The sequence below is a fragment of the Aphis gossypii genome, chromosome 3 (genome assembly GCF_020184175.1).
Source record: "Aphis gossypii isolate Hap1 chromosome 3, ASM2018417v2, whole genome shotgun sequence".
In the NCBI taxonomy this organism is placed as follows: Eukaryota; Metazoa; Arthropoda; class Insecta; order Hemiptera; family Aphididae; genus Aphis; species Aphis gossypii.
The window spans coordinates 24,708,050-24,735,887 of record NC_065532.1 but is presented as its reverse complement, the minus strand read 5'-3'; the positions used below and the strand labels follow the sequence as shown (position 1 = coordinate 24,735,887).

Below are 27,838 nucleotides of genomic sequence, written 5' to 3'. Positions count from 1 at the left end.
TTTTATTTTAAATTGAAATCTGATAAAAGACGATTTTGAACGCGAAAACGATAAAAATTCGAAACGAATATAACATAATATTATAATGTTAGGTACGACTTTAATGTGGACGGGTTATTCGTACTCACGGGCTATATATATACCTATATATAGGCACAGCCGTATAAATTTGCGACATGCACCCTTCGCTGTTTCGAAAGATTAGTACATATCATTATTATTACCATTATAATGATATAATATATTAATAATACGAATCTACGTACAACAACTCAACTATAATATATACTATATAATATGCAACAAACTGCAACGGTGCAGCTTGAAGTTTCTCCACGACTTAAACGTTCGGCAAAACATATATACCTGCATACCTAACATATAACTGGTAATAATGTCGTCTAGCGAATGCGATTGGGAAATTTGAAGTAAAAGTCCTGCGGCAGTGGTGTGCAGTATACGAGCGTGGTGTTATTGTAATGTGCATTGCTGCAGTTCTCGGTGCAACAGCCGCGATCGGTAGATCCCGTGCCGAAACTGTAACGCGTGTACGCGCACTCGGGCGACACAGTTTCACGTGACCTAGGCCCGACGGTTCGGGGCCGGTGTGTAAATAATAATTAACATCGCATCAGCGTGTGGTACGTATCGTCATTATTGTCATACATCATAATATTATCATGTACGTTGTTAGTGGTCGTTTCGTTATTTAAGTATATACATAAATATAGGTAGTTATAAAAAAAAAAAAATAAAATAAAAAATAAGTATACGTACGTCTTATTACACGCGCGTCTAAGTGCGGGTAATCTAATAGGACATATCGCGTATATTAAAAAATCTACGGCCGGTGATCAGTGTTTCGTATACAAACACCGTACAAGTACATCGTAATAGTATTATGTATTATGTATACGTATCATAATAATTAAATAATAAATGGTACGGAAAATTAGTTGTGTATATTATTGTTGTAAAGACGTCAGACGACGACGACGGCCGCGCATTTATAACATAATATTATTATAAACACTATTATGTTATTATTATTGTAGCATTGCGATAACGAAAAAAATAAAAATAAATAAAAACTAGTCGAGAATAATATTATTATAATATACATTATACGTTTTATTATTTTGTATTGCCGTGATTAAACGAGAATGTTTCATTATGACGTTACATTTCAATATAACAATTAATGTGACAATAATATTATAATAGTATAATTAATATTGCGGGGAGGCGTTCGCGTTTAAACTCGAATCGTCAGTAGGTAAACGGCGTGTGTACCTACTTACCACCAGGCGTAGGTAAGTTTTTTTTTTTTGATTATTTCTGTGACTTAAGGTACGATCTATATTTCACCTATGAGCATTGATTTACTCTTACGCTCACGATTGAGAGATCCAAGTTGTTCTTGACAAATTTCTAAACCCGATATTGACTCGACTGATTCCAGACTACATGAGATTGATTCGTTTAATCAAAATCAGAAAAAAAATATGTTTTAACATGTTATGAAATTAACGCAAAAAACATTTGGTTGCTTTTTAGTTTATTATTATTATGATTGTTTATTTTTTTTTTACCACAGATAAGAAGTATTATCATAGCATAATCTCTATCAAATAATAATGAAATACTTGCATTTTACATTCCTAAAACTATTATCGCCTAATTATTTTGTCTCTAATTAGTCTAATTACTTTTTCTTTAAGGATCCAAATGTCTTGAAAAATTGCAAAGATCTGGGTTAGATAACAGTTATAAATAAATATAATAATGATTTATGAATTTGGGATAATATTATACTTCCGAGTAAAAACGTCGAGCAACCCATAGACATGCTAATCGTACGCAAACTTTTTCAATAGGTACGTCAGTTTATCGTTAACTTTGAAGTGATACAATAAATTTGTGACCATTTATAACGTCTGTCTGTTAGATATATATTTTCTGGAAAGGCGGAAACATTACGAAAAATGTACAACAACGCCTTAATATAATTTATAATTTTTTATAGACGAGTGCTCATTTCTAAAAAGAAAAAATCATAAACCCAAACCTATTAAACCTTAAAATATACACTACACGTCTATATACAGCAGTATATAATAACATTTATGTAATAATTATTACGAGTATATATATATTAAAAATATAATATTATGAAATATGCATTTAAATGATAACGATGTGTGATATGCGAGCGTCCGACGTTTTAGGTCAGCACCGTCTTCACTGTACCGTGTCATAAATAAAATTAAAAATACCTTAATATTAAGTTTACAAATCACGTAGAATTTACAAATATTTTAACAGAAACTATACTAAAATATAAATTATATAGATATGTATTTTTATACGTCACAACGTCAGATCTGAGATGTGCTTAAATCTAATCAATAATCGCATAACATTATAAGTCGTAAATTTGAATAAACTCACACAAATTAGACAAAATGCAGTTATATATCACTGTAATAGTGATGTTTTAGCGAATATTCAACAGATGATATTACTCGCCATTTGGTAAAAATAGACAAACCAAAATATTAAATAAAATTTTACGTCGGTATTGACTTGCAAGTTATATAATATAATCGAAATTCACCAAGCTCAGTTTAGAGCTTATACTGTATCCTTATGTGTATTAGTCATTAATAATAATTCGTATTTGTAAGAAATTGTTATGTTCTAATTTTAATTCTATATAAATGTGTTTTATTATAATAATATTATAGGTAGTTTTTGAAGTGAAACTTCTATACGCGCGCTGGGAGTAAATTTTCAAGGCCACGACACACGAGCCATAAAAGACGAAAATCCGTCACGATTTTTAATTTATTATTATTATTTTCGGTCGACGGCGTCGGTGTCGTGTTCTGTTCCTGACTCGGATGGCGCCAGAATGGCGGGCGCCCTCCGGTCCCTTACAGAACACGAGAACGGCCGCAACAAAGTTCAGCGACTCGTGCGCGCCGGCCAAGAGTCTTCAGTCTTCGATCAATGTCAAGGAGCTTAGAAATAATTTATTATACCTATTATCATTACAATGAACTTAATATGTAAATAATTAAAAACTCAGATGGCTGCACTGCTGAGTCGTGCACATGAACTTTATGTTGAAATGAGACAACGTTATCAGTCAAATTGTGGGAAAAAGAGGTTCAACCACTACTATTTTGTGTAGCAGACTCTTATACTATATATATACGTAGAAGACAGAAGTAGGTACTTATAATTATTTAAATTTAGATTTTAGATATTGTGTTAATGGATATTTTCATCTATAATTTAACAGGATGTATATTCTCACAACAAGCCCAAAATACAGATTGGATGAATTTTAATGGTATGCAGTTGCCTATATTAATCTGTGAATGACGCATCGTAATATGGAAAATATACATGAGACGCGATGTGTATGCATCATATACGTGCATGTGAATATGGTAAGCCCTTCACAATAATCATAATCCGGGAAATTTCGATTAACTCGTTAGTCATATACATTTGTTAAGCATTTTTAAAAATGTGCAATAGTTATTTCGCGTATATTTTGACCTTCTCGAGAGCTTGATCGTCTAATACTCTAATTTTACTATATGCCCATATGTAGTATATACAAAAATACGATTTGCATAAAGTGAACGAGACGACTCGACATTAAGTGATTACAGTTTAAACATACCTACACATTACGATACAGGTTGTCTTACATAATAATTGTATTTGGTAAGTTAATAAACCCATTGTTAATTCGATAACAGTTAACTTACGTCTGATTGCTTTGACGAAAGACCGATAGTAAGTAATTGGTCGATTTTTTTTTTTCATTTTTAGACGTATTCCCTGCGAAAATCGGGTCCTTAGTCGTTGTAGATCAAAAAATAATCCAGAAGCTTTTGTTTTACATTTCTTCGCGTTCACGTTGGCTTTCCGAATAGTCTCGACGATAAGCGCGTTTTTCGGGAAACCGTTTTCTTCTGTACAACGAGTTTATAATTTTAAGTAGACTTTTTCTCATATAGTATTTCCTTCTGAAATTTTTGGCCATGTGCGTTGCTCGGGGAAAGAGGCCACCGTTATATAGCCTCCGGCTTAATAGTGCTTAATAATATGTAATCGCGTCTCGCCGAGACACTACGTCGTCGTGGTGACCGGTTTACTATTTACTTTCCGGTTTTCAAATAACACCGACGCGGATATGGCAAAACGATTATAATACACCGTGCGCCGCCTCCGTTAAAGTCGTGATGATTACTTAGTGACTGGTGCTTACGGTATTATATACATATTGGACCAAGAATATGGGTGTGTACGACGGTTTTTAGACGCTGATAGTTTTCTAATGAATTTCATAATGACAAGTGAATATTATATATATATAATATTACGTTAAACGACATTATCTTTTTCTTTCGCTTATTGTGCGGCACTCGATCACAAGGTTTACTTCACAAAAATGTGTTTGTTTTAGTTATGTGTTTTTATAATCTCGTAAATCCACTATAATAATATACTCGTACATAGGTTTATGGGGTACATCATTAAATATGTACATACTCAATACGCATGTGCATTATGAAGATTGTAACCGATGCTGTAATAAGAATAAGCACGCGTATACTCGGTCGACGGGAATTCGTCCTCGTCAAATATAGATTAAGATTACAATAGAAAAGCGAATAACCTATATCGATGTTTGAAATTTATAAAAAAAAAAACACATAGCCTAGGCGTTCGATTTTCGTCGTATTTGTTTTATACCCACGAAATCACTGGCGCGACATATTTGAAAAACACTGGGCGTTGGGTTAGTATATTATCAGCTTATCTGCCATTCGACGATACCTGTCGGATCCGTCATACATTTTTTTCGGTTCAAAATGGTAGTAATTATTATTGATTGTTTACAAAAATTGTAATTTAAAGAGTGAAAAAAAAAAGATTAATAATTAATACAATTAAATTAAGGATTCAAAGATGAAAAAAAAATATTTGAAACTAAAAATATAAAAAAGAAATCGCTCGACGATGTCTATAAATCATATTATTATACCTTATTAAGTAAACTAGCTAATATACATTTTATACGTAATATGACATAAATATTCAAATATTTCTAAATACTACGGTTTTACTGCTGAAGGTTAAATTATTAACCGATATTGCCATGCATGCGATTTCTAAACATGTTCATAATACTATTGTTTACGTTGAAAATGAGAAAAACCATCGATACAATATTATTCACGTCATATATATGATTACAAGACGTTTTTAGGGTATTCCGTACAAACGCTGGGAACGATCTCTTATCGGTGAGTGAAATCGTTAACCTATTTTGCGAATGGGGGATATATTTAATAATATATGTAAAGACCCAAAAATTTTTTTCCTTCATTCTTTCGCCCCGCATGTAATCAGATTTAACGCTTTTTTTAGATTAAAATTAGTTAGTTATAATTTTAATTGTACTTTCGTAAAAATCGTATTAGAAAAAATATATATTTCTATTCGATCGATGAGATTTGTCCTTGATAATATGAATAACTCAAGTATGATTATTATTTGAGGATGTTTTTTTATTCCACGTTAATTATTCCTATTTACAATATATATATAGGTACAGTAGGGTGGTTTTTCAATTTGCTCTTCTTCTTTTCTTTGAAGAATAATAATTTCCTTTATTTTCTTACTCGTGTATTTTGCATTTGCAGCAGGCAAAGATATTTTTAAGAGGCTACCACGGCTGATACATATAATGCGAGGATCTTCTCTTTTCACCAAGTGTTGGTATGATGCATTGATGTGAGTCATGGACTATTCCTTATTTTCCGAGGTCGTTAATACAGAGGTCTCACAACAACATGGCATTAGAGTAGTGTGGTCGGGGTATGGCACAGAATTTTTTTGCACGGGATTCTTATAACTTTATTTTTCGAGTTTCGTTTGCAGTTTGAGTCAATCTTTTTTCGCTTATCGTGTATGACACTTGTTCATTTCAATTGTACTATTTCCATTTACCTGTAAGAAATGAAAAAAAAGACTCGTTATATTATTATTGCCCGAATTTTTATTAATATAATATCGTATAGTATGTTATAATTTATAATTATAATATTATCATGTAAATAGAGACGTCGTACACCACGATTTCAGGTTACGAAATCGATAGAGCCAAAAAAAAAAAAAAAAAAATCGATCATTATAATTTATTGTGATGACCACTATTAGCATTCTACTCCCGAATATTTGACACAATATATCATTGGTCGCGAGTGGGTGTCACGAACGAGCAGGGAATGGGGAGGTCATGTGCCAAATAATATTTCACAGTCGTCTGGTTACATGATAATAATAACCAATATTGAATCGGATATTGGGATGTCGTATTACGCAAAGTCGTAACAAGTAACGATGCAACGACGACGACGACCAATGATGATGACAATAATAATATACAATATAACCTATACGTTTATCGATAGTCTAATGATCGATTGTCTTCATAACATTATATTAACTATTATTATCGCCACATCAATGGTTTTATAATCATTTTTTATTATTACCATGTGATGGTGATGGTTTCTTCCTCCAGATTGAGCTTTGGAAAAATCTCGCGATCATCATTATTGATAGTTATTAATATTATACTATAATAGTATGTACTAAGTTTGAACCATAAGTTATAATATCCAAAGGCTAATTAACAATTTTTTTCCTTTTAATTCGAGAATTCTTAAAGGATAATATTTGAACGATAATATAAATACCACTTAGATAGTAAGGTAAAAGTAAAATTTACTTAAATAATAGTCGGCGATCTCGTAATCGAAAATATGAATAAATTTAAATTAAAAATAAATAAAATTGATCGATTTAGCAGACCAATTATTTTCTCTGCATTTTATGAGTTAATAACCATTTAACTTTAATTTAATATAATACACCGCGGTAGTTATCAATGATAGTATTTCTGAGTGTGTGTATGTGTGACGCGTTAATCATTAATGTATGTTGATCATAACGACACAGTTCACAAGCCTACGGACAAGCTGCTATTAATGTGGTTTTGTTCTGATATTTAAATAATATAGATATTATCTTATTCTAATTATTATTTTAATTAATATTAATACATTGACGTATTACCTATTGGCAGACGTTACGAAATATGGTATTTATTATTTAGACTAACGACCATTCGCTCTGCGTCAAACTAAACCACTCTATTAATAGGTATGATATTATACAAATCTGGTGTACGTGATAGTTAACATGTCCTAAAAATATAAAATGTTATCGTGTATATTAATGCATTACCTGTTCGTTGAATTCCATAATGATTTTTGAAGAAAAAACTATGTATTTCAACTAAAAATATATAATATTATATTATATAAAAATAATTTTTAAATCAGTTTACAAAATTCGGTTTATAATATTGTTTATTTTGTATAGATTTTTTTTTAAATAATATTATTTAAAAGTATACAAAAATATAGACTTCTTAAAGATACTTACTTCCCTTATGGTACGAATTATGTTTTCAATAAAAGATATTGATAGTTGATACAACGGATTACAATAATATGTATGTGTGGTATAATATATATATTATTTAAATCGAACAAAATTTTAATAATAAGCTATTTCCATAGTTTTATCCTAGCTTTAAAAAAACACGAGACAACAAAGAAATCATGAAAAACATGAGTATAAAGATTTTCTTCTATAACACCACGCTTGATAACTTTTTTTTGGATACCCGCTCACAAAAACATATCTGGAAATGAAAAAAACAAAACGTAGCAGTTAAAGAAGTTTTTATACCAATAATAAAACAAAAAAAGAACTCTCATCTCTTAAGGAATACTGCAAAATATCTTTCATATCCATAAAATATACCTCCTTTTGGCTTCTTGGCCTCCTCGGTTGGATAGCTATGATAAGAAGATAGATTTTTCCACAACCAACAATCTAGAAGATATTTTATCTATAAATAAATAAAATTTACTAATGTATTTTCTTAAAAATACCAGCTACTACCAATCTGTACAACCAAATTTAAATTTTTCATAAATTTCTGCTATTATTATTATTACGTCATGACCTTTGTATAATTATTATGAAGATTGCATATAATATAAAATAAACTTTAAAATGTAAATGTAAAACCGACTAATGACTTTATTGTTGAAGCCTTAAGAATACATTTTATTTATATTATGTATTTATATTCATATATTATTATAAATTTCATTATGTAGTTCATATAGTTTTGTGTTTTTTTCACGCTATTTTAAATTTTAACCGATTTCTTACGTTTAATTTTTATTGACTTCTATAAAGAAAAAAATTATAAATTGATGTGATGATAAAATATCGAGATCCGTGTCGAATAAAATGATTAAAATATTTTCTCAACTTTGATGTTCATCGACACTTATTTTGGATATTGAATAAATAAGTAGGTACAGTAACTATCTTAAACGTATAATATCCAACTCAATATTATCACGTCGTTGACTCGAGGGGGTTGTAATGAAATACTATGTCTTTAACTAATCGCGACAAATTATGATACACATAAGCATTTAGACGGTTGGTCAACACGTTCGTCGTTCGCTCTACTACAGTTCGCCGTTACTTCGTTCAAACTCATCATTCTGACAAATGACGATCGTCCGATCGAATCATCCTACTTGTACATCTATTTTTATTATAACATTAGGCGTTTTTATGTTCGGATTATGGAACTTGGAATCAAAACGCATGGGTTTCCGGACGAGGCTAAGGGGGCCGCGAGACGAGTTCGAGATGCGCAAACCGGTAAACCACCGCGAGTCTGACATCATATTATTATAATATTCTGTTTCATAACTGCATGCCATCACACGCGGTGCGGTTCGCACTAAGAACAGAAATTCAAAACAAGTAACTACCCCTACCTCCGGAAACATAAACTGTAAAATAAATCAAACGCACGAAACGACGACTACCTATTACATATTATTATAAGCGCAAACACACGAATACGCAGACATCATAACGTATACACGTAAACATTGCAGTATAGGTTTTCGGAGTAAACAATATTATATACAAGCTATCTGTGCAACACTCGTTTGTGTTATGACGATGATCTTATACTAGTTTTGGCAGTCTGCGGGTCCCGCAATAAATTATACGCGCACATATATTCGCATTTGTAGAATATCGACGTTATGGGACTGCTGATACTTGATTTGGAGAAAATAAACGTGTATTTAAACGAAAAATATTAAAATCGCATTTTTAAACCTTTTGACATTTATATATTCTTGAAGCTGACAAAAAAAAAACCATGGTACATGAGCATAAACGATCATATAAACGATAAACGACATAAGATCGGCAGGTACATGTTTAATACGACATGTGTGCCAATGATATTATTATAATATATGCACAGCTTTCTTAATTGTCTCGTTGTTTTATTTCTGTAGCCGTCTACTCGGGATGGCGAACAACATTCGCTAGTCGACACATATTATATTTACGTTTATATAATGTTTAGATTATAATATTACTATCAACAATGTCATTATCGTGCTACGGTGTTTGAAAATTCATAGTGATAACACGATGTTTTATTATCTGACGAATGTTTGTTAGTGGACATCGATATAATTTAAATACTATTTTTTTTTAAACAGACAAACGAATTTTTAAATTATACGAATATTAATGTAAGACATCGACAAACATAATGCGTCTATATAATATAATATAGTATTACATTAAAATATCATATGATTATATTTTAATGAAAGTAGACGCAAGCTACAGCAGTCGTTTTAACTGGGCACGACGTCATAACGACATTCTGTATAATATTAATATGTATACATGCAATAATGTGATCAAAATTTTTTTTTCGATGACCGCTCTGGACGACGGTTTCACATCGCGATCATATCCGGCGCGTATTAATCGTTTTCCTGATCATATAGTATTAACTGAATGTTAGTAAAAATACATCGACGAGCTTAAGTTTTATTTTATTGATACACTCGTGTGCTGCAGAGTTAAAAAATAAAAAAGTCTGGCGGACACGTAAAAATAATGATAATTTAATACACAGCTAGTAGCCTGCAGGGTGTTGTGGTGTAAAGCACCAGTGTCTCAGATCTCTCACCTCGGTGCAACGACCCATTGCGGTAGTTGTTTTGGACATATTTTGAAAGTCGGGCGAAAATTTCAGACCGCTTTTATAGAGCAAATGTATTTTCAAAAAATATACGTGCACGTGCATCTGTCTGCAGTACTGTAGTGATGGATGCAAACGCCCTCGTTTTAATCTCTACTCGGAATACAAAGAAATAAAAATAATCACATCTGTATATAAATACATATTGCTCAAGACAGTATAAACCAGAAGTTTTTTTTTTTACCTAATTTTGAATTAGGAATTAACTAACTTAAACTTCTACTTTTGTTAATTTCGACCCTTTTTTATAAGCCAGCTGCGCATCCTTCGATTTTTGGATTATAGTATTAAATATGGTTTGTGCATCGTTCATTTATCTTATGTATTAAATAATTGTACATCAATAACATATTTTAACGATTAAATTAAAAGAAATTGTGAGTACCAGACGCAGACGTTGTTTGCTTATTTAAGCTTAAAACTTGACTCTGAAAAAAATATTTTGAGAATAATCCGTTCACTCATCGAAAACAACATAATATTGTCTTGTTACAAATAGTGTTTCTCGATTTTGTTGTTTTTCCCTCCTTGAATCTTATACAAAATAATTTATTCAATTAGTACTAGGACTTTTATAGGCTTAATAATTTATTTTTTATAAATTCATTATTATAAATCCACAGTAATAAAGTTACAAGCATTCAGTAGACATGGCAATGAATAAATTTTACTGTGACATTAATTAAAGTGTGCTTACTACATGGTGAGGGTACTACTAACCCTATTGCGAAAATAATTGCGGTGAATTTTTAGTAAAAAATGGAACGTTCCATTTATTCAAGTATTATACTTATAATAAGTTACAAATGAGACAATGAGTTGTGATTACTGATCAGTTTGAGCACTAGCCAACAAAAGACAGTATTTTTTAGATGAAGAATAATCACATAAGTAAATATAGGTACATTATAATTACTTCTAAAAATAATTCAAAACATCCAGTTTCGTTTTATTTTTTTTTTTTTTTAGGGGGGGGGCAAAAATATTATAACCACTCTAGTATGATCAACGACATGTATACTTTAGTGTAGTAATTATTTTGAAAACAACCAATCTATGAGTCATTTTTTACCAAAAAAACATGGAGATTATCAAATACATCTCATCCGTTCAGGTATCTTCTAATGATGAATTAGTTTGAATTTATGACCAACTAATTTTCTATAACGTATTTAATTAAAAAAAAATAATACTTTAGAGTAAGAATAATTAAACATTTTTTTTTTTTTTTTTTTTTTTAATATTATTTTTAAACACAAACACATACACATATTACCAAAGATACATACCTACATCTTGTTTACGTGGAGAGAGTTGCAATAATTTTATTATAGTAATAATAATATTATATGAGTAAGGTACTCACGAAGCCAGTCTAGTTGATTTTTAAAAATATGAGCATTTCATTTACATAAGATTTATTTGTAATTAGTTGCCTATTCGAGCTTAATATTATTAGCACACATATATATATACACACACATACACACACACACATCATGATATATTAAATGACACGAGAAAGTATTATTTTTTCTCCAATATTACGTTACAATATATTATGTATAAATATAATATTTTAAAAGTATGTTTTTGTATGGTGTCGCATGAATATCAACAACTGTTTATAATATTGTTATTATTATATTGACATGTTATATTTTGCACGCACTTATTTTAACGAGAAATCAATTTTGATCAAATCATAATACGTTACACTGGATGTCTGGATACTATTTAAAATATATTTCAAGAATCAGAGTACACACTAGGACGCCATAGAATCCATATAATAATGCGATCTAATGTACATTTAAAATAATGATTATAACTTTTAAGTCTGGTGCTAAGCCAAGATTTTTTAAAAGGGGGATGTTAGAATTCGTTTTGAATTAAAAAGTAAATAACTGTTTCACATGAAATTTAGTGTCAGATGTTTTTAAATAAACTATTTGAAATAATTCTATAAATTTATTAGACATTATAAGCATTGGTGTGTTTCCAAAAAATATAACTATAATTTGTTCACAAATGTAAAATTACATTATATATATATAATATTCCACCTTGTGTGTGTACGGATATATATATATATATAAATATTAAATGCTTCCCAACAATTGAGCGCTATAATATATAATAATAAAATATATATAATATAATATAATGTACTATTAATCATACTTTGACTTATTTATTATTTTAAATTATTAATATGCATTTTTTATTTGATATTAAGTCTTGACTCATAATGTATTATTAACCAAACTATGACTTATTTATTTTTTAAAATTATTATCATAAATTTTTTATTTCATATTTTGCCTTGACTTATAATATATATTATTAACCATAGTAAATATAAATTATAAATTTAAATAGACATGATTTACAAAATATAACATGCCATGACTTAAACTGAGTTTTATATTGCGTTCAGTTATTGCACGCTCAATAATCTTCGCTCAATTGTCCTGCACTCAATTGTCGTGAATCCGATATAAATATATAACCCAGAAATATATTGTGTGCCAAAATTTCAAGTTAGGTTAGGAAAAATTATTTTTTTCATGTATCTTGTTCATAAAAAATATTCAAAAGTCACACGTATTTTAAAATTTATTAATGTGACCGTATGATTCTATGATGGATGTGTGGACAACTTCCCCCCATACCTAAGTTATATATAAATATTAAATTAAAACACCCTCTCCACTATTACACTATTACAAAATCTTGGCAAAGTGTCTGTATGTGTACGTCCGTACCTATGTGTGTTTATGTGCTTAAAAAAGCCTTTTAAATTTGTATTTAATTATACCAACACCGATGTCTGTTTCAATGTGTGTAATGATATAATAATACTAATAATTACAGTAATTATGATTTCTTCGGTAGTTATGTGTTTTACAGCACACACCCATATATCATTATAATACGCGCGTGTATTATTATTATAATATGTGCCACTACCATAGAGCTACATTTCTCGATTTTTACCTCTGGCTATATGTCCATATCATATACTTACATTATAATATATATACATTTATATATAAATGATACATACAACATACGTACATAAACTGATTTCGTTGGTGGGTGGGTCAACCGGGCCGGTGTGTACAGTAGGTATAATATTGTACGTACGATAGTGATAATTAATATATACACTATACTATTAATATTATATCGAACAACGGCCGTCACATTATATTATTATAATATAATGTTGTTATTAAATACCGAAAACCATTAATCATCGTGTTTCAATACATAGCAAGACGTAATAATTATAATAATAATTGTTAAAGGCTTAAACGGTATTCTGCAGCGTTTTTTTTTTATATTTATTATTATTATTTTTGTTAGATTTTATAGTTTATTCGTGTATCGTATATACGTTTTATGACTTTCACGAAACAAACAAAAAGAAGAATTCCGCTAACACACCCAAAAGTGTACCTAAAACAGCCGATATAATATAATAGTAATAATATAACATCCGTTTTGCGGTGACGCGGCTATCGTGTACATCCGGTTTCCGATCGATCATCGCCAGGCGCGTAGGTATACCTATACACTCGGATACATACGCGAAACTTTCCAAGCAAGTTTTGTGGCGTGTGTGATTCGTAAACATGATAATATACAGAGTGTTTTCGTGGACTGTAGGCCATACGACCGTTGCGTTTAAACCACCAATGTTTTCTGCTTTATTGTGATTAATTATAATATATTAATAATATATAATAATAGCCACAATAATGTTATATAGTTGAAGGTCCACCCAAAACTGTAATATAATAGATTGTGTTATGAAAAAAATTATTGTAATATTTATTTTTCAAGTACTATAGAAAAGTCAGAAACCTATATATTTTGCGTAAGCCGGACATACTACGAATAGGTGATGGGTGAGGGTATATAGAAGTAGAGTGGTCGGTGGGCATCCGTTCGGGACAAACACGGCGTTCACACTGTATGTTCCTTTATAATATCATATATATTATTATGAGCGTAAAAGTGTTCTTGATTAAATGATGAAAATGGCAAATCGTATGTTTTCGAAAAATGTGGTCAGAAGCAGTCTCTCGTTATAAAGTCGTCAACTGTTATTCAACTCAAATATTAAAACATGTAGATTGTAGGTACAATGTACATGGAATATAAATGAATAATAAATAATATATAAATAATAATGTATCCCAATGGCCTATGTCACCGAGGGTAATTTCAAATAAAATAATAATAATAAAATATATATATATATATAAATATGATAAACTAAATATTATTTTTTGTGAAATAAAAAGTTGTTATTTATATTATAATATAGGTAATATAACAAAAGTAATTTTTATAACATTGAGCAAATAGATATAAACTAACCAAAATATTTAAAAACTACTGTTATATTTAAGTTATTACTACAACCTTTGCCGGATGATTAAGTGCATAGTTGGGTCTGGGGTTAGGGGTTGCGGACGCGCGACGACCGTGACCGACTGGTGGTGACAGTATACTATTGTGCCGGAATGCGAAAGCGATCAGTGCGATGTCGTGCACTTGAACGGTAGCGACGGTGGCTGGAGATGACGGAAACTCCGGCGAGTGCAAGTTACCTTGCAATAGAATGCAACGGCTGGAATGGATAGCGACCGGCCGCTCGTGCTCGGCCAACGGGAAAACTATAGGTGAACCAGTGAGGACATATGTCTGTTAATATAAACGAATTTAAAATCTTTATAAAAAAACACCATCTCGATTATCCGGCGTCGCACAACAACATACCTATAATGGTCCTAAAAACACTTCGGGGTGCTGATAGAAACCGGCGTCGGTATTGTTGTGGTCGTACTAATGGTACCGTTTCGTTGGTGCTCATGATGATAAAATGCGACTCCTTATCGTTTTTCTCAATTGAGAGCTCGGCTTATATTATTTCTGCTGCTGTACCACAGGAGACGCTACTGTCGGCCTTATCATCTGTCGTTGGTGGTCTGGCTGCCGGTACACCGAAATCTGTTTCCACTAATCCACTTAACCGATAATCTCCTCTGGACACACCAACGGCGGTACCAATTCAAAATCTGTTTGCAATTATCATAATATTACGATATGTATGTTACGATCGTTTTAAAACACGTTCAAGACTATGGCTGGGTACCTACCTTTTTATTTTACTTAATTATTTTTTTTATTTTTTACCATTAAATATCTACTTTTTTTATATTATTATGAAGTATGAAATTATATTATATTATGAGTTTTATCACATTCACGATGACGAATAATTTTGACTCAAAAGTTTTTAGAACAAATTAAGAGGTAGATTTATAGGACACCTCGGTGGCGTGTTATCAAGCCGACAAATCTGTTCTACAGAAAATATTGTATCCAATAAAGCTGCGGAACGATAATCACAAAGCGTAAAAATAATAACTATCTACCAACCGTTTCGACCATAACCCGAAATGATATAAAATCGCACTTTGAATGTTCTCGATAAAGGAATTTGAGATATCCCTCAGCTCACATCCCACAAAGTAAGATATAGGAACTTTTTAACTTTCGAATACTTTAAAAAAAAAATCGAGTTTAACAATTTTCGGACGGATATTGTATGAATATCTATACTTCAGCTCTATCGTATTGTAATACGGTTTTGTTTAAACTTATAATAACATATTATGCAAATCAACGTTCAACAATAAGTAAAATAAAAAATCGGTGTTTTTAAATGAAATAGTTTTTTTCAGAAATTGTCAGCCGAGCTTTTCGTTTTAACGCGAAAAACATAAACGATTTTCAATCTTCAGAGCAATGAAAAATTAGTAGAAAAAAAGAGATAATATAACGATTATGGCGCGGGCTAGCATAATATCGTAATAGTAATTAATCGTACGTTGTTATGACATATTATTATATCGTCGTCGTGATTATTCAACATCGAAAACTTCGAATCTAATCGTGATTTCTCGAATATCATCATTTATAATACATGCACACGCGCGTTTGTACAATACGATATTATGTTGCGTGTATAGCAGGTATGCCTATTATACGTTTGATAACAAAACCATGATAATTGACGCATACTAATCAGACACTAATATTGCACCGTGCGTCGTAGTGTCCGGCCACGCATTATATATTAATAAAAAAATAACATAATATTAAATGTGCGGACGTGCGTCTGTTTGTTTTTTGTTTTATACAGTTGCGCGTGACCGTCACTTTCCCGTTGCATTTGGACGGCGGTTTGGCCCGCGGATCGTCAAATAGTTATATTATTGGTTTTCGAACGATTATTATAACGCAATATTTTTACAATATTATACTATACTAAACATGTTTTAATCGTTCCGATGTGATGCAATAAAAGTCGCCGAGCCGTCACGCGCACGCGCGAATAATAATATAATATTGCAATGCAAACAGCCGACGAAACGGAAATCACTTAAGACGGCGCTCTGTTTTGCGCCAATTAATCGATTTTACGATCCTCAGAATTCGCCGTCATTGACGAGAATATACTAAAGAACCTACGCAGAGATGACGTCTCTGATTCGTTTAAGATAACTTATTAAATGACAAACATTCGTTCGCGTCCAACGGCCGACAAGTGTGAAGTGATATAGGCAGGCCCCATGCGGTGCGTAATATAATATGAAATTATTTTAAACTGTCTGTAGTCTGTTTACGATCGTGTTTGTATTGGTCATATATTATTTCTTGCTAAAGTTTATGCACGTTTCAGAATAGCACACTTCTACTGCGCTGTAATAAAGGTGAAAATTATTATTTATAAGTGGCGCTTGTATGTTGTTAAAGAAACTGGTCGAAAATTAGATTACTAGTGAAAATCCTGTGAAAAGAAACCACTAAATAGTTTTTGTGTACGTGGATTACTAAACGGTTTAGACTCTAAACGTTGTTACTTATTAGTTTTTATAAATTACAATATGTTTCTTAGTGGTATGAAATTTAAAATGTTGAAATATTATGTTGAAATATTTTATTTCCACTTTTATTAAAAAATTACGATTGCTATTTTAACCTGTTTATTGTTTCTGTTGAAAGATCAAACAAGTGGTCCTTTAAACTTTATTGATATTGATATTTTATTTTCATTCTAAAACTCACAGAAAAAAATATTAATAAATCATATTTCTATATTTTATTTTATAAATTTGTATTACTTATTTCGACCGTTTATTTATTGTTTATGCTTCCGTTCATTCAATTTATTAATAAATCAATAATAAAGGGGTGTGTATAAGTATAACTATACAGATATTCCCAAGAAAACAAATATAATACTGTAAAATCTCTTGGCGAAGTGTAGGTACATGATTGTATGACGTGTTTTAAATGTATAAGATTTACTAAATATAAATAAATTATAGCATCTTTATATCTTTTTTCGCGAAAGAAATTCTTTGTTTAATTTTTCGTACTTTTTAGAACTTAATAAAAAAAAAAAAAAATTTAAATGTTATAAACATAATATGATGGCCTATCATTGATTTCCAGCCAATAACCAATACGAACCTGTTATAATAGCGATTTGTATCAGAATCTATCTGTTAGATTTTCAATAGATCTACTCTTATAATTATTGAAATCAATGCTGTATTTGAATATAGTTGTACACTGAAAACAGCAAGAGTGCCACACAATACATGTATTAATTATGCATAAAACTTACACGTCATTTCTCATTACTCGCATGTGTGTAGTACAACAATCTCGCAAGTCGTAATACATTTTGAGACATTGCGTTCACGTGCTGGCGTGCGATGTGTACATTTTGAGTTAATTGAGTTTAATGATTGCTTGATTTGAACTACATGTTGTTATTTATTAAACATCAATCGATGACGCAAACAAAATAAAATATAATAATATAAATGATTGACGAAAAGGACGTTTAATATTTTAATTTATTTAAACCTAAAAACTCTAAAAACGAGTGACGACAAAACGAGCGATTGAAATCAAATTTTTTGAAGTTAAAATTTAACAACAATACTAATAACTTGTACAAATCCAATATTGACGGTTATTTTTCTTTACTAGGTTTTTTTATGTTAACTATTTAATCAATGATATAATATGAGATGTCGTTAAATAATGATATACATTAATACCTAATAATAATTATAATTATAATATATATATTATATACATAATCTTATACAGTATAAGTATACTAATAAAAATCAAACGGATTTTTAAAAAGAAAATGTTTCTATCATAAAATTTCACCTATTGATTAGAGTCGTTTAATATTTTCTATATTTTTTTTTTTTTTAATTTTTAAAGGTTAAAATCATCTTCATTATTTTTAGTTCTTATTTCATGACATTCACGGATTATGAGTTTGCTGTATAAATTTCAAATCATATACAAAAATGTATAGTGTAGCCGTGTAGGCGTTTGACGGCCAACCACATTTTTATAATACATCTAATATTATTATCTGAACTCAGTGGCGTGACGGTTTTTCAATATTTATTCGTTTAGGTTAAGTTCAAAGTGCACATTATTATCGCAACCGTTGTCTCCAAATATCCAAGTACCCAAATACAGACATTAAATTTATTTCTATTTTTTTTATTACAAAAGCCACGTAATAATAATAATCTTATGTATTTATGTATTTAATGATATATAATGTGTTGTTTACCTATAAATCGCAGTAACAATGAAAATCTGTCGATCAACATCTATTAACCTATCGCAATTAAATGTTTTGTACATAATATATAGGTACGTGTATTTTTCTTTCTCTTGCGGACAACAGGTGCTGATAACAAATACAGCGCTTTTTAAATAATATACTTCGACGATAATAACAAACACAAATTTAAAATGATTTTTGACCTTTGAAGGAATCATAGGAATGATAACAATAATTATTGTAATGCCTTATGCGTGCATTACACAAAATCCAAAAACACAAGGTGACGTTCAAAATACACGAGAAATAATGTTTATTTTGTTATTGGTTATAAACGATTATCAATATTTTCGTTTGAATAATGATAATAATAATATAGGTACAATGATATTATATTATTTTTATGTCATATTAAAACAACACACGTGGGGTTTTTAAACGTTACGATTAAACAAAAATTATATAATAACGTACGACTTGCAGGGTGATGGGTCCTATTATATGGCTATCCGCGTTGCTGTTCCGACGATCTCGATACGTTTTCGTTATGTATTTCTTATTTCATTGGTGACCACGTGAAGTATCGTCATCGTAATCGTATATCAGCTGCATTCGACGACCGCGTATCGTTTTGTTTCGCGTATAAATGGTATATTGTTATAATTTAGGAATCTCGTCCGAACATAGTAACATTACATCATCGAAATTTGACATATCTAATACCACGTGGAAGGTATAATATAAAAGTCTACGGAAAAACATATTACTAAAAAAAAAAAAAAAATACTGATAACGTAAAAAAAAAAAGATTATCAAATTATCGAAACATATAAAACTAAAACGATTAAAATAATATATTAATAATCTTAATAATAATAATAATAATAATAAATAATAATAATTGATACGAAATCGAGATCGAGATCGATCGGTTCGCGTAACGCGGGGGAACCGTACGATACGACGGTGGTATATATAACAAACTCAATAATAATATTATCTGACGATTTCGACGGGTGTGTCTAAGACTGGACATTAATCGTGGAGTTCGAGGCGCGCGTATTTCACACATATAATACATATGAGATCAACGACTGCTAAAACCGTATATGACATCGATACATATTATTTTATTATATATTATTATTATAATATTATGTATGACACGGCGAGTCGATCGTTTTCTATTTGGCACATAATGATAAGCGGCTCCGACTGCAGTGCAGTTTTTACGATTAAAAGAACAACAATATACAACGGGCACCCGTCACACGTACGATAATGATAATATTATTAAAAATAGGAGTCTCGTAGAGGTAATTTTCTAGAAATCGATACCTACATTGAATAATCATATATTAAACTAATGGTTTGCCTCTTTTTGAGTAATTTTTTTTTTTTTTATGAAATTCTTAACCGTCCGTCGTCGCCGGGTTACTATGTTTATGTTATAATATCGTTGTCGTATATCGTCATTACGGACTCTTGACGGCGAGCATGTCTTCGTCATCATCGTCCTCTTCATCGTCGTCTTCGTCTCCGCCGCCTCCGCCATCGCTATCGTCGTCGTCTCTATCGCCATTCGTCTGGTTCGACGACGATGACGTTGGTTTGTTTTTCTTCTTCTTGTTTTTTTTATTCTTGTTAAAGGCTAAGTCAACGTCGTCTTCGTCAGTTAACGATGAATACTCGATGCTGGGATTCATCGATTCCATAGCTATGTACGATGCGGAGAATCCTTTGCTCACGATTGTGCTGTCTGTCTTAAACCGAAGCAACAGAGCGTCGTTCGTGGATATCACATCCGTCGGGTTCTGAAAATGAAAATAATGTTGGTTATGTTTGGTTTAGTTGGGTGAGTGGGTTGGAGAGAAGCGATTTAATAAGAACTAATTTATAGGGCATGTAACTTAATATTCGTAGTATACAAATACAATAAATTACAATTTTTATTCTATCAAAATATATGTTAAAATACTCACTAGGTACCATTAAAACAAATTTCCGTTAACATTTTAAACGGACAAACAACGACCGTAGTTTATTTTTTATTTATTTAATTATATTAATCTCCATCGTAAATTATATAATTATATTATATTGTCTTATAGTCGATTATAGTTTTTAATAGTATACTAACAGTTGGTCCGCAGAATTTTCCGAAGAACGGCCCACTCGTGTCCAAACTACTCCATATTTCTACGTAGTCGTACATACAATCTTTTTCGTCTTCCAGTTCAAAAGTTAAGAACGTTAGGTGCACATTCATGTTGGCTTTGGCTTCAATGGTCCATTCGCACATAGCGTCGCTTTCGTAGTTCAAATCGCCATAATTGGAATGCGAGTAAAAATGTTTCACGTTGTCCGTGGCTATCAGTCTACCACCGCAAACTGTAAAAAAACAATGAGTGGTTATTTATTATAATATACATAATATTACCTAACCTAGAGAATATTTTGTTTTTGTCGACGTCTTACCTGTGCTGTGCGTGGCCAAAAATCCTTTACGTTGTACCGATGCATCACTTTTGAAGGCCAAATACAATTGATTGGACGAAGATACTATGGGGTGCGGGATCTTGGAACCGCAAAACCGTCCAAGAATCTGTGAATCCGGTGTAGGTCCGTCGTAGAACGTAATATGATCGTACGCACATTCTTGATGAGGTTCCATTTCAAATGTGTCGAACAGCTAAAATATAAATATATTATATATCATCATCTAAAATATTTACATAGTATATAATCAACACCGAAAGATCGCTGAAATCGGGACGACACTGTGTCCTGTATGAGTAGATAGTATGTTATTCGATTTGACTCAAACTTTACTATTGTTATTATTATTATAAATATTAAATATACATAACGATGCGGAGCGGTTGCACAAAATATAATTTAATGGCCGTTTTATGTATATTACAATGATAATGATCAGTTTGCAGAGGAGCCCGGAAATGTACTCGCTATAAAAGCCGTACACGTTGCGGCATCACAAAGCATCACACGTTTAATGATGACCTTACGTACAACTTCAATAATAAATGTACCATTAAAAATGAAAATATTGTGAAACATCAAGTACAGTTTATTTATTCTTCCTGTACTGCAGATGCAGTGCACCTATACTATTCAAACACAATTATATATGTATTATGTAATATTAAGCATAAGGAATATTAAATTTTGTTTAAGGTGTTAAAATTAAGCATTTACGAAAAGTGAATTCGTACTGATAATTATATAATATAATAAATATGTCGTAAAAAAAAATTTAAATGTAAAAACGCATTGAAATAAATTGCATTCCCTTTCAAACACCTATCATTTCATGTTCCGAACATAGACATATAATAACTAGTGATAATTACAATTTTCAAAAAAATTTGAATCCTTAGTTGCCAATGGCAACTAAGTTCAACAGTTTTTGTTAACCGAACGATACGCGTGTAAGTCAGTCAATAATAAAAGTTAATCTATAACGGAAAACATTACGTGAAAATCGTTACACAATATAGAAAAATCGGAGTTATTATTATTATTTCAACCATTATGGTTACCACTTTGATCCTGTGGCCCGGGGTGGTGGTAAAATGCCAGACGCAATCCTTCCGGCCCGGATACGAGTCCGGGTAGTTGGGGCTGGTGATGACGTCACGTGGGGCCGAAATCTCATGCTTACAACCACCCTCCTTGCAATCGTGCTTATTCTCGTGCAATGTAAATCCGTTGTTGCACGTGCACTCGTATGATCCGGGAGTGTTTTTGCACTCATGTTGGCATCCGCCGTTGTTGACGGCACACTCGTCCATGTCTGAGAATAAAACAGCACAGCCCACTCAGTTTAACACGATATATATAATTTTGTACTTGGGTAATTCTTAAACAATTATGATAAGAAGTTAATTTATTTTTTTGTATACGAAATTTTTCATTAGTATACCTACATTCAAATGTGAAAAGTTAATTTATATCGTATATAAAAAATAAAAAATTGACAGCAAGTATATACAAACGTACATTATTATAATGATAGGTACTAAACAGTTACGGATGTAATATGTGAAAGGTCGGTAGACATTCATAAATATGAGTACCTATTGCTAAATTAATATAATATGACAACAAACCTTTGTTTTAAGTAGTAAAAGTGTATATTTAAAAATATATCAATGTATTAAATACATACATATTTAATTTTGTATGATTCACCAAACGGATGTTTGAAATGTCAATATTATATTTTTATACGTATATTACGTTCATGAAACGACTTTTTTCTACTAATGTATCACCAATGATGTTCATCTACATCAAACCGATCTAGTGATCTTTATTGTGATACACACTTCATACTTATTTTAAGAGACTTTCTTAATACTTTCCGATTGCATACGTCCTACTACTCGCTGAGTAAACTATACTGATATTTCTTCAAGCGCAATGTCTTACCAGTAAAGAAAACTGCAGCGAATCCGGTCTTGTGCACAGAGCTATCTGACTCAAATTCCACGCGCAGTGCATTTGCCTCCGAAGTTATCATGGATGGTGCTTCTTGACCGCAATACACCCCGTGCTTCCTGAGTTTATCCGAACCAATTTTGCTGTATACCTCCACTCGGTCGTATTCGCATTCAGCCTACGAAGGAAGGAAACAAGGTAAACATCACGTCAAATACTGAATTATAAAATGTAATTGTTCTAAATGAAAGACGACGGTTTCGAGTACGTGCTGTTTATATTATATCAACACTTGATTAAGTGCACAGCACCGCATACGATATAAAACAATATTAAAAAATTGCTATTTATTATATTCGTCCGTTGAGTATAATATTATCTCTTATGCTCTATCGCTCACCTGGTGTAACTGAAAAATGGAAAAAAAAACACATAAATACGTAGTCCACGTGGAACACATAACCACGATAAACTTTTATGGGGTTTAACTCACGTTGTTTCCTTCTAGGTCAAAGTGAGTAAAGTTCAGTGTAATTTTGAACTGAACTGGCGCTATTATTTCCCATATACAACTTTTATTTCCAGGATACAGATCTGGAAACGAAGGACTTGTAATAGTACCATTGGTTGCTTCAATTATACCACCGCAAGCATCTGAAAACAGCTTATGTATAATACGAGAACAAAACACATCATACTTTTATTATTATTTCTGTTACTTTTTTTTTGTTCATTTAACATGAAAATTATAATAGTACAACATAACAGATTAGTATTCAGATTTCAGAATGGAAGGTTAGTTTATCATAACCACCAATGAATTTGGATTGTAATATTATTTTTGATAAATTGTATTAAATAATCTACTATAACAATTTTATAGATAATATACATAATATATTTCTCACATTAATTAATATGACACTAATCTAACATTTTGATACGTTTATATTATGAAATCGACAATTATCAATGATTTTTTTTATTATTATTTTAATTATTGTTGTTATAAAACTACCTATATAATTGCAAGAATGTTTTATTATGACTTGAGAAGTATAGGTTAATAACGCCAATAAAATTAAAACAATATTTATCTTACAAGAACAACAATAAAAATATTATATAATGTTTTCGATAAATTGATTTTAATAACATGCACGACAAATAACCGACAAAAATATTATTATCGGCATTGTATAATGACTCTAAATGGTTATAATTACAATATATATATATATATATATATATATATAATATATATATATATATATATATATATATATTATTATTAACACCGAAACATCACACGGAAAATAAATGTGTAATTATCTGCTATATAATATTATATTATACTAATTATTAATTTGTTTGTTCAGTCAATTAATATCTACGATGATATTATAATAAATTGCAATGTGCATGTAATATTATTCAAAGTAACGTTTGAAATATAAATTTATCAAACAAATCAGCTGGAAAAACGTTGGTAACTATAGTGTATTTTATTTTGTAATAAAATGTAATGGAAAATAATTTTTATAGAGATTAACTGTGTAAAGTATATAATATGTTTTTATGCGTTTGTAGAAATGACCAAATTTCACAAATTTTAAAAACTTTTAAGAGAAAATACGTTTATAAAAATAATAACATCGAATGTATCAAACAAGTATATATCAGTATAATGCATATTCAATTAAGATAGTTTTTAAACTCTACATCAGTGGGTAGTGACAACATATTGTAATATCTGAGATAAATAATGTAGTATTATACTTATACATAATATATATCTGCAAATACTGTGCGAATGTGGATTCAGAAAATATTATGTTCCAATAAATTCTAACTATATACGTATAAAATTAAAATAAAAAATTGAATATTAACGTCGAAAATAAGGGATACTAGACTCAAAAATATTATTTGAATAATTTATGTAAGTATGTGGTCAATATTCAATCATTTCAATCACGTTATTGCGTGTTTATTCAAGTAATAAATAAATAATGGTCTGAGCTAAAAATTCTTAAGGATTCATGACTTAGAGGGAACCATAAGTTTGATAAACTTTAAGAGACATCAATAACGTTTTGCTAATAGTTCAAAATCTATCTAGAGGTACAGTAGTAGGTTAGGTTAGGTTAGGTGTTAACTATAAGGACTCGGTGAACAAACTGCATAGGTGTTCGCGACTATCTACTCATGTAATGCGTGTTTGACCTACTTCCGCGATAGCGTCACCCGAAATATCAAAATTCGTTTCAATTCGTTTTTGTTTATCAACACTTTTTATCGAAGAATAATGTTCGAAAAGTTCTCTGTTGATTCTACATTGATTGAACACAGATGGTTTAGAACTTCCCTATACATTTTCGATAAACACACACTAACTGCTACTTTCACAATGAACTCAAGGAAATATTTTATTATAAAATACTAATTTTGTATGGATTGTACAGTGATATTCTAAATATTTTCATAAACTTTTGAATGATAATACATTTAATCTAATTTCCTTGAAACTTTTTCAAATGAAAAATGTGATATTTTATATAGTTATAACTTTATATGAAATATAAAACTTAAATAATCTTAACAAAAAAATTAAATTACACTTTAAATTTTACCACCAATATATTTTTAATTTCTGAAAAATGTTTTAATACGATTGTATTAATACAAAACATAAAAGTAAACGATTATATCTTTGTATTTATTTAAAGTAGCTTTAGTAACTTGAAATGCCGCAAAAACTTGATACTTAAATACATTTTTTTTTTTAATATTTAGAGTACTAATTTCTAATGTTTTATAAAAAAAAAGTTCAAAAATTTGTCTTTATAAAATAGGGTAATAATTACCATATGCTATAAATAGAAATAAATATAAGCACCTAATGTTTTTATCAAAGTACAATAATAACCAAACAATTTTATTCAAAAGCTGTGAATATAAATATTGAATAAAGAATAACAGAATATATTATTATTATTAAAAATAAATACGTCAAACATAATAATACATTTAATTGATCTAAATCATTCTTGGTACAGCTTAACACAATTATTGTGTGTTAAATCTAAAGTATATTTTATGAAAAAAAATCATCAATTTAAAGTCACTGCAGTTAATCTTACTCAAGTTTGAGTAAATTAATTTCATTCAAACAATTACTGAAATAAATAAACCATTTCATGTTTATTTATTTTATTCACTCTAACTTAACGTCTCAAATGAACTCGAGAAAAATAAAAGCGTTCTAATAAAATACGAAATAAAAATTTATAACAGGATATTGTTTTGGGTTGTTTCATTACATGTTTTAACTAGAATAAACAATTATATCATATTTAATATCAACACACGAACATTTATTTACATAAAAAATGTACAAGAAGAATATAAGTCATACACTACACTCACAGTGCTATAGATGATGTCTTATATTCCTAAAATATATTTATACCTTTTTTATACTATTTTTACATTTGTATAGGAAGTATATGTCCTATTATTTGCAGGATTTTGAGTTATGCTAAATATTTTTAATATGCAGCAAATATTAATTTTATTTATCAAAAAATTTTTACTCCTATTTTTTAATAATATCATACTTGGTTAAAGTCTATGAAACATGATGTGTGGCGTGTGCGTGAGAAGATTATGGTCTTACATCATAAATAATCATTTACATTTTTAATTAAGATTTGTATCACACAAATGTTCTAGAAATTAAAATAATTCGAAATTATATATTAATTATATTGTATTTAGCTCGCCTGTTGCGTTTTAGTTCAATACAATAGTTTTGGATATTTTTTACATTTAGTGAACTAGATTACTAGTAATTTATTTATTTCGACAAATAAAGTAAAATAAGTACTAAAATATTTATTAATAAAAAGCCTATTGAAAATATAGTTTAGAATGTCTGTTTAATGTATGTATAATAGATAATTTATTATCTAAATCTTAATCAATTTGCAGAGAGTAGAACTATACCGCATTTCTGCTTCTATTTTAACGTCTGCTATTTTCTACTCACGATCACATTATGAAATTTTCGATGAACCATCTCAGTTTAGATTGTTTAAGACGCTTAGGTGATCAATTAACTTTTCGATATTATTTTAATGCACGTGAAAACCATGTAGACCCCGAAAATTGTGACAATAAATATTATCACCACGATAGCTCTTATATATATATACATATTACCAAATACAATAATAATTTTACAGCTTTGAAAATACAAATTCGTGTGATAATGACACGCCGATTCAATGCCGTAAACCAAAATATCATTAGCGCCCGATCAAAAATTGAATTGGCTATCCGAACGTCATTCTACGCTCATATGCTGTCATATTGCATAACCAGAACGCCGCTCTATTGACGACGGTTACATGAATACA

General features: G+C 30.2%; 1 protein-coding gene and 1 long non-coding RNA gene across 2 annotated transcripts in view; one reads left to right on the top strand and one right to left on the bottom strand.

Annotated features, from left to right (window-relative positions):
* Positions 1-2,756: 2,756 nt before the first annotated feature.
* Positions 2,757-27,838, top strand: LOC126550762 (uncharacterized). The gene is made up of 3 exons (XR_007604798.1): positions 2,757-3,233; positions 3,308-3,458; positions 27,665-27,838. It is a non-coding gene; the product is annotated as an uncharacterized LOC126550762 (long non-coding RNA).
* LOC114124504 (tolloid-like protein 1) overlaps positions 19,253-27,838 on the bottom strand; it is a 50,724-nt gene continuing 42,138 nt past the window's right edge. Inside the window, exons 13-18 of the mRNA XM_050202849.1 lie at positions 23,911-24,071; positions 23,409-23,595; positions 22,517-22,770; positions 21,435-21,648; positions 21,097-21,347; positions 19,253-20,770 (exon numbers count right to left, since the gene is read on the bottom strand). Coding sequence (XP_050058806.1) covers positions 20,432-20,770; positions 21,097-21,347; positions 21,435-21,648; positions 22,517-22,770; positions 23,409-23,595; positions 23,911-24,071 — 1,406 coding nt within the window. The 3' untranslated portion in view covers positions 19,253-20,431. The remainder of the gene's footprint in view (positions 20,771-21,096; positions 21,348-21,434; positions 21,649-22,516; positions 22,771-23,408; positions 23,596-23,910; positions 24,072-27,838) is intronic.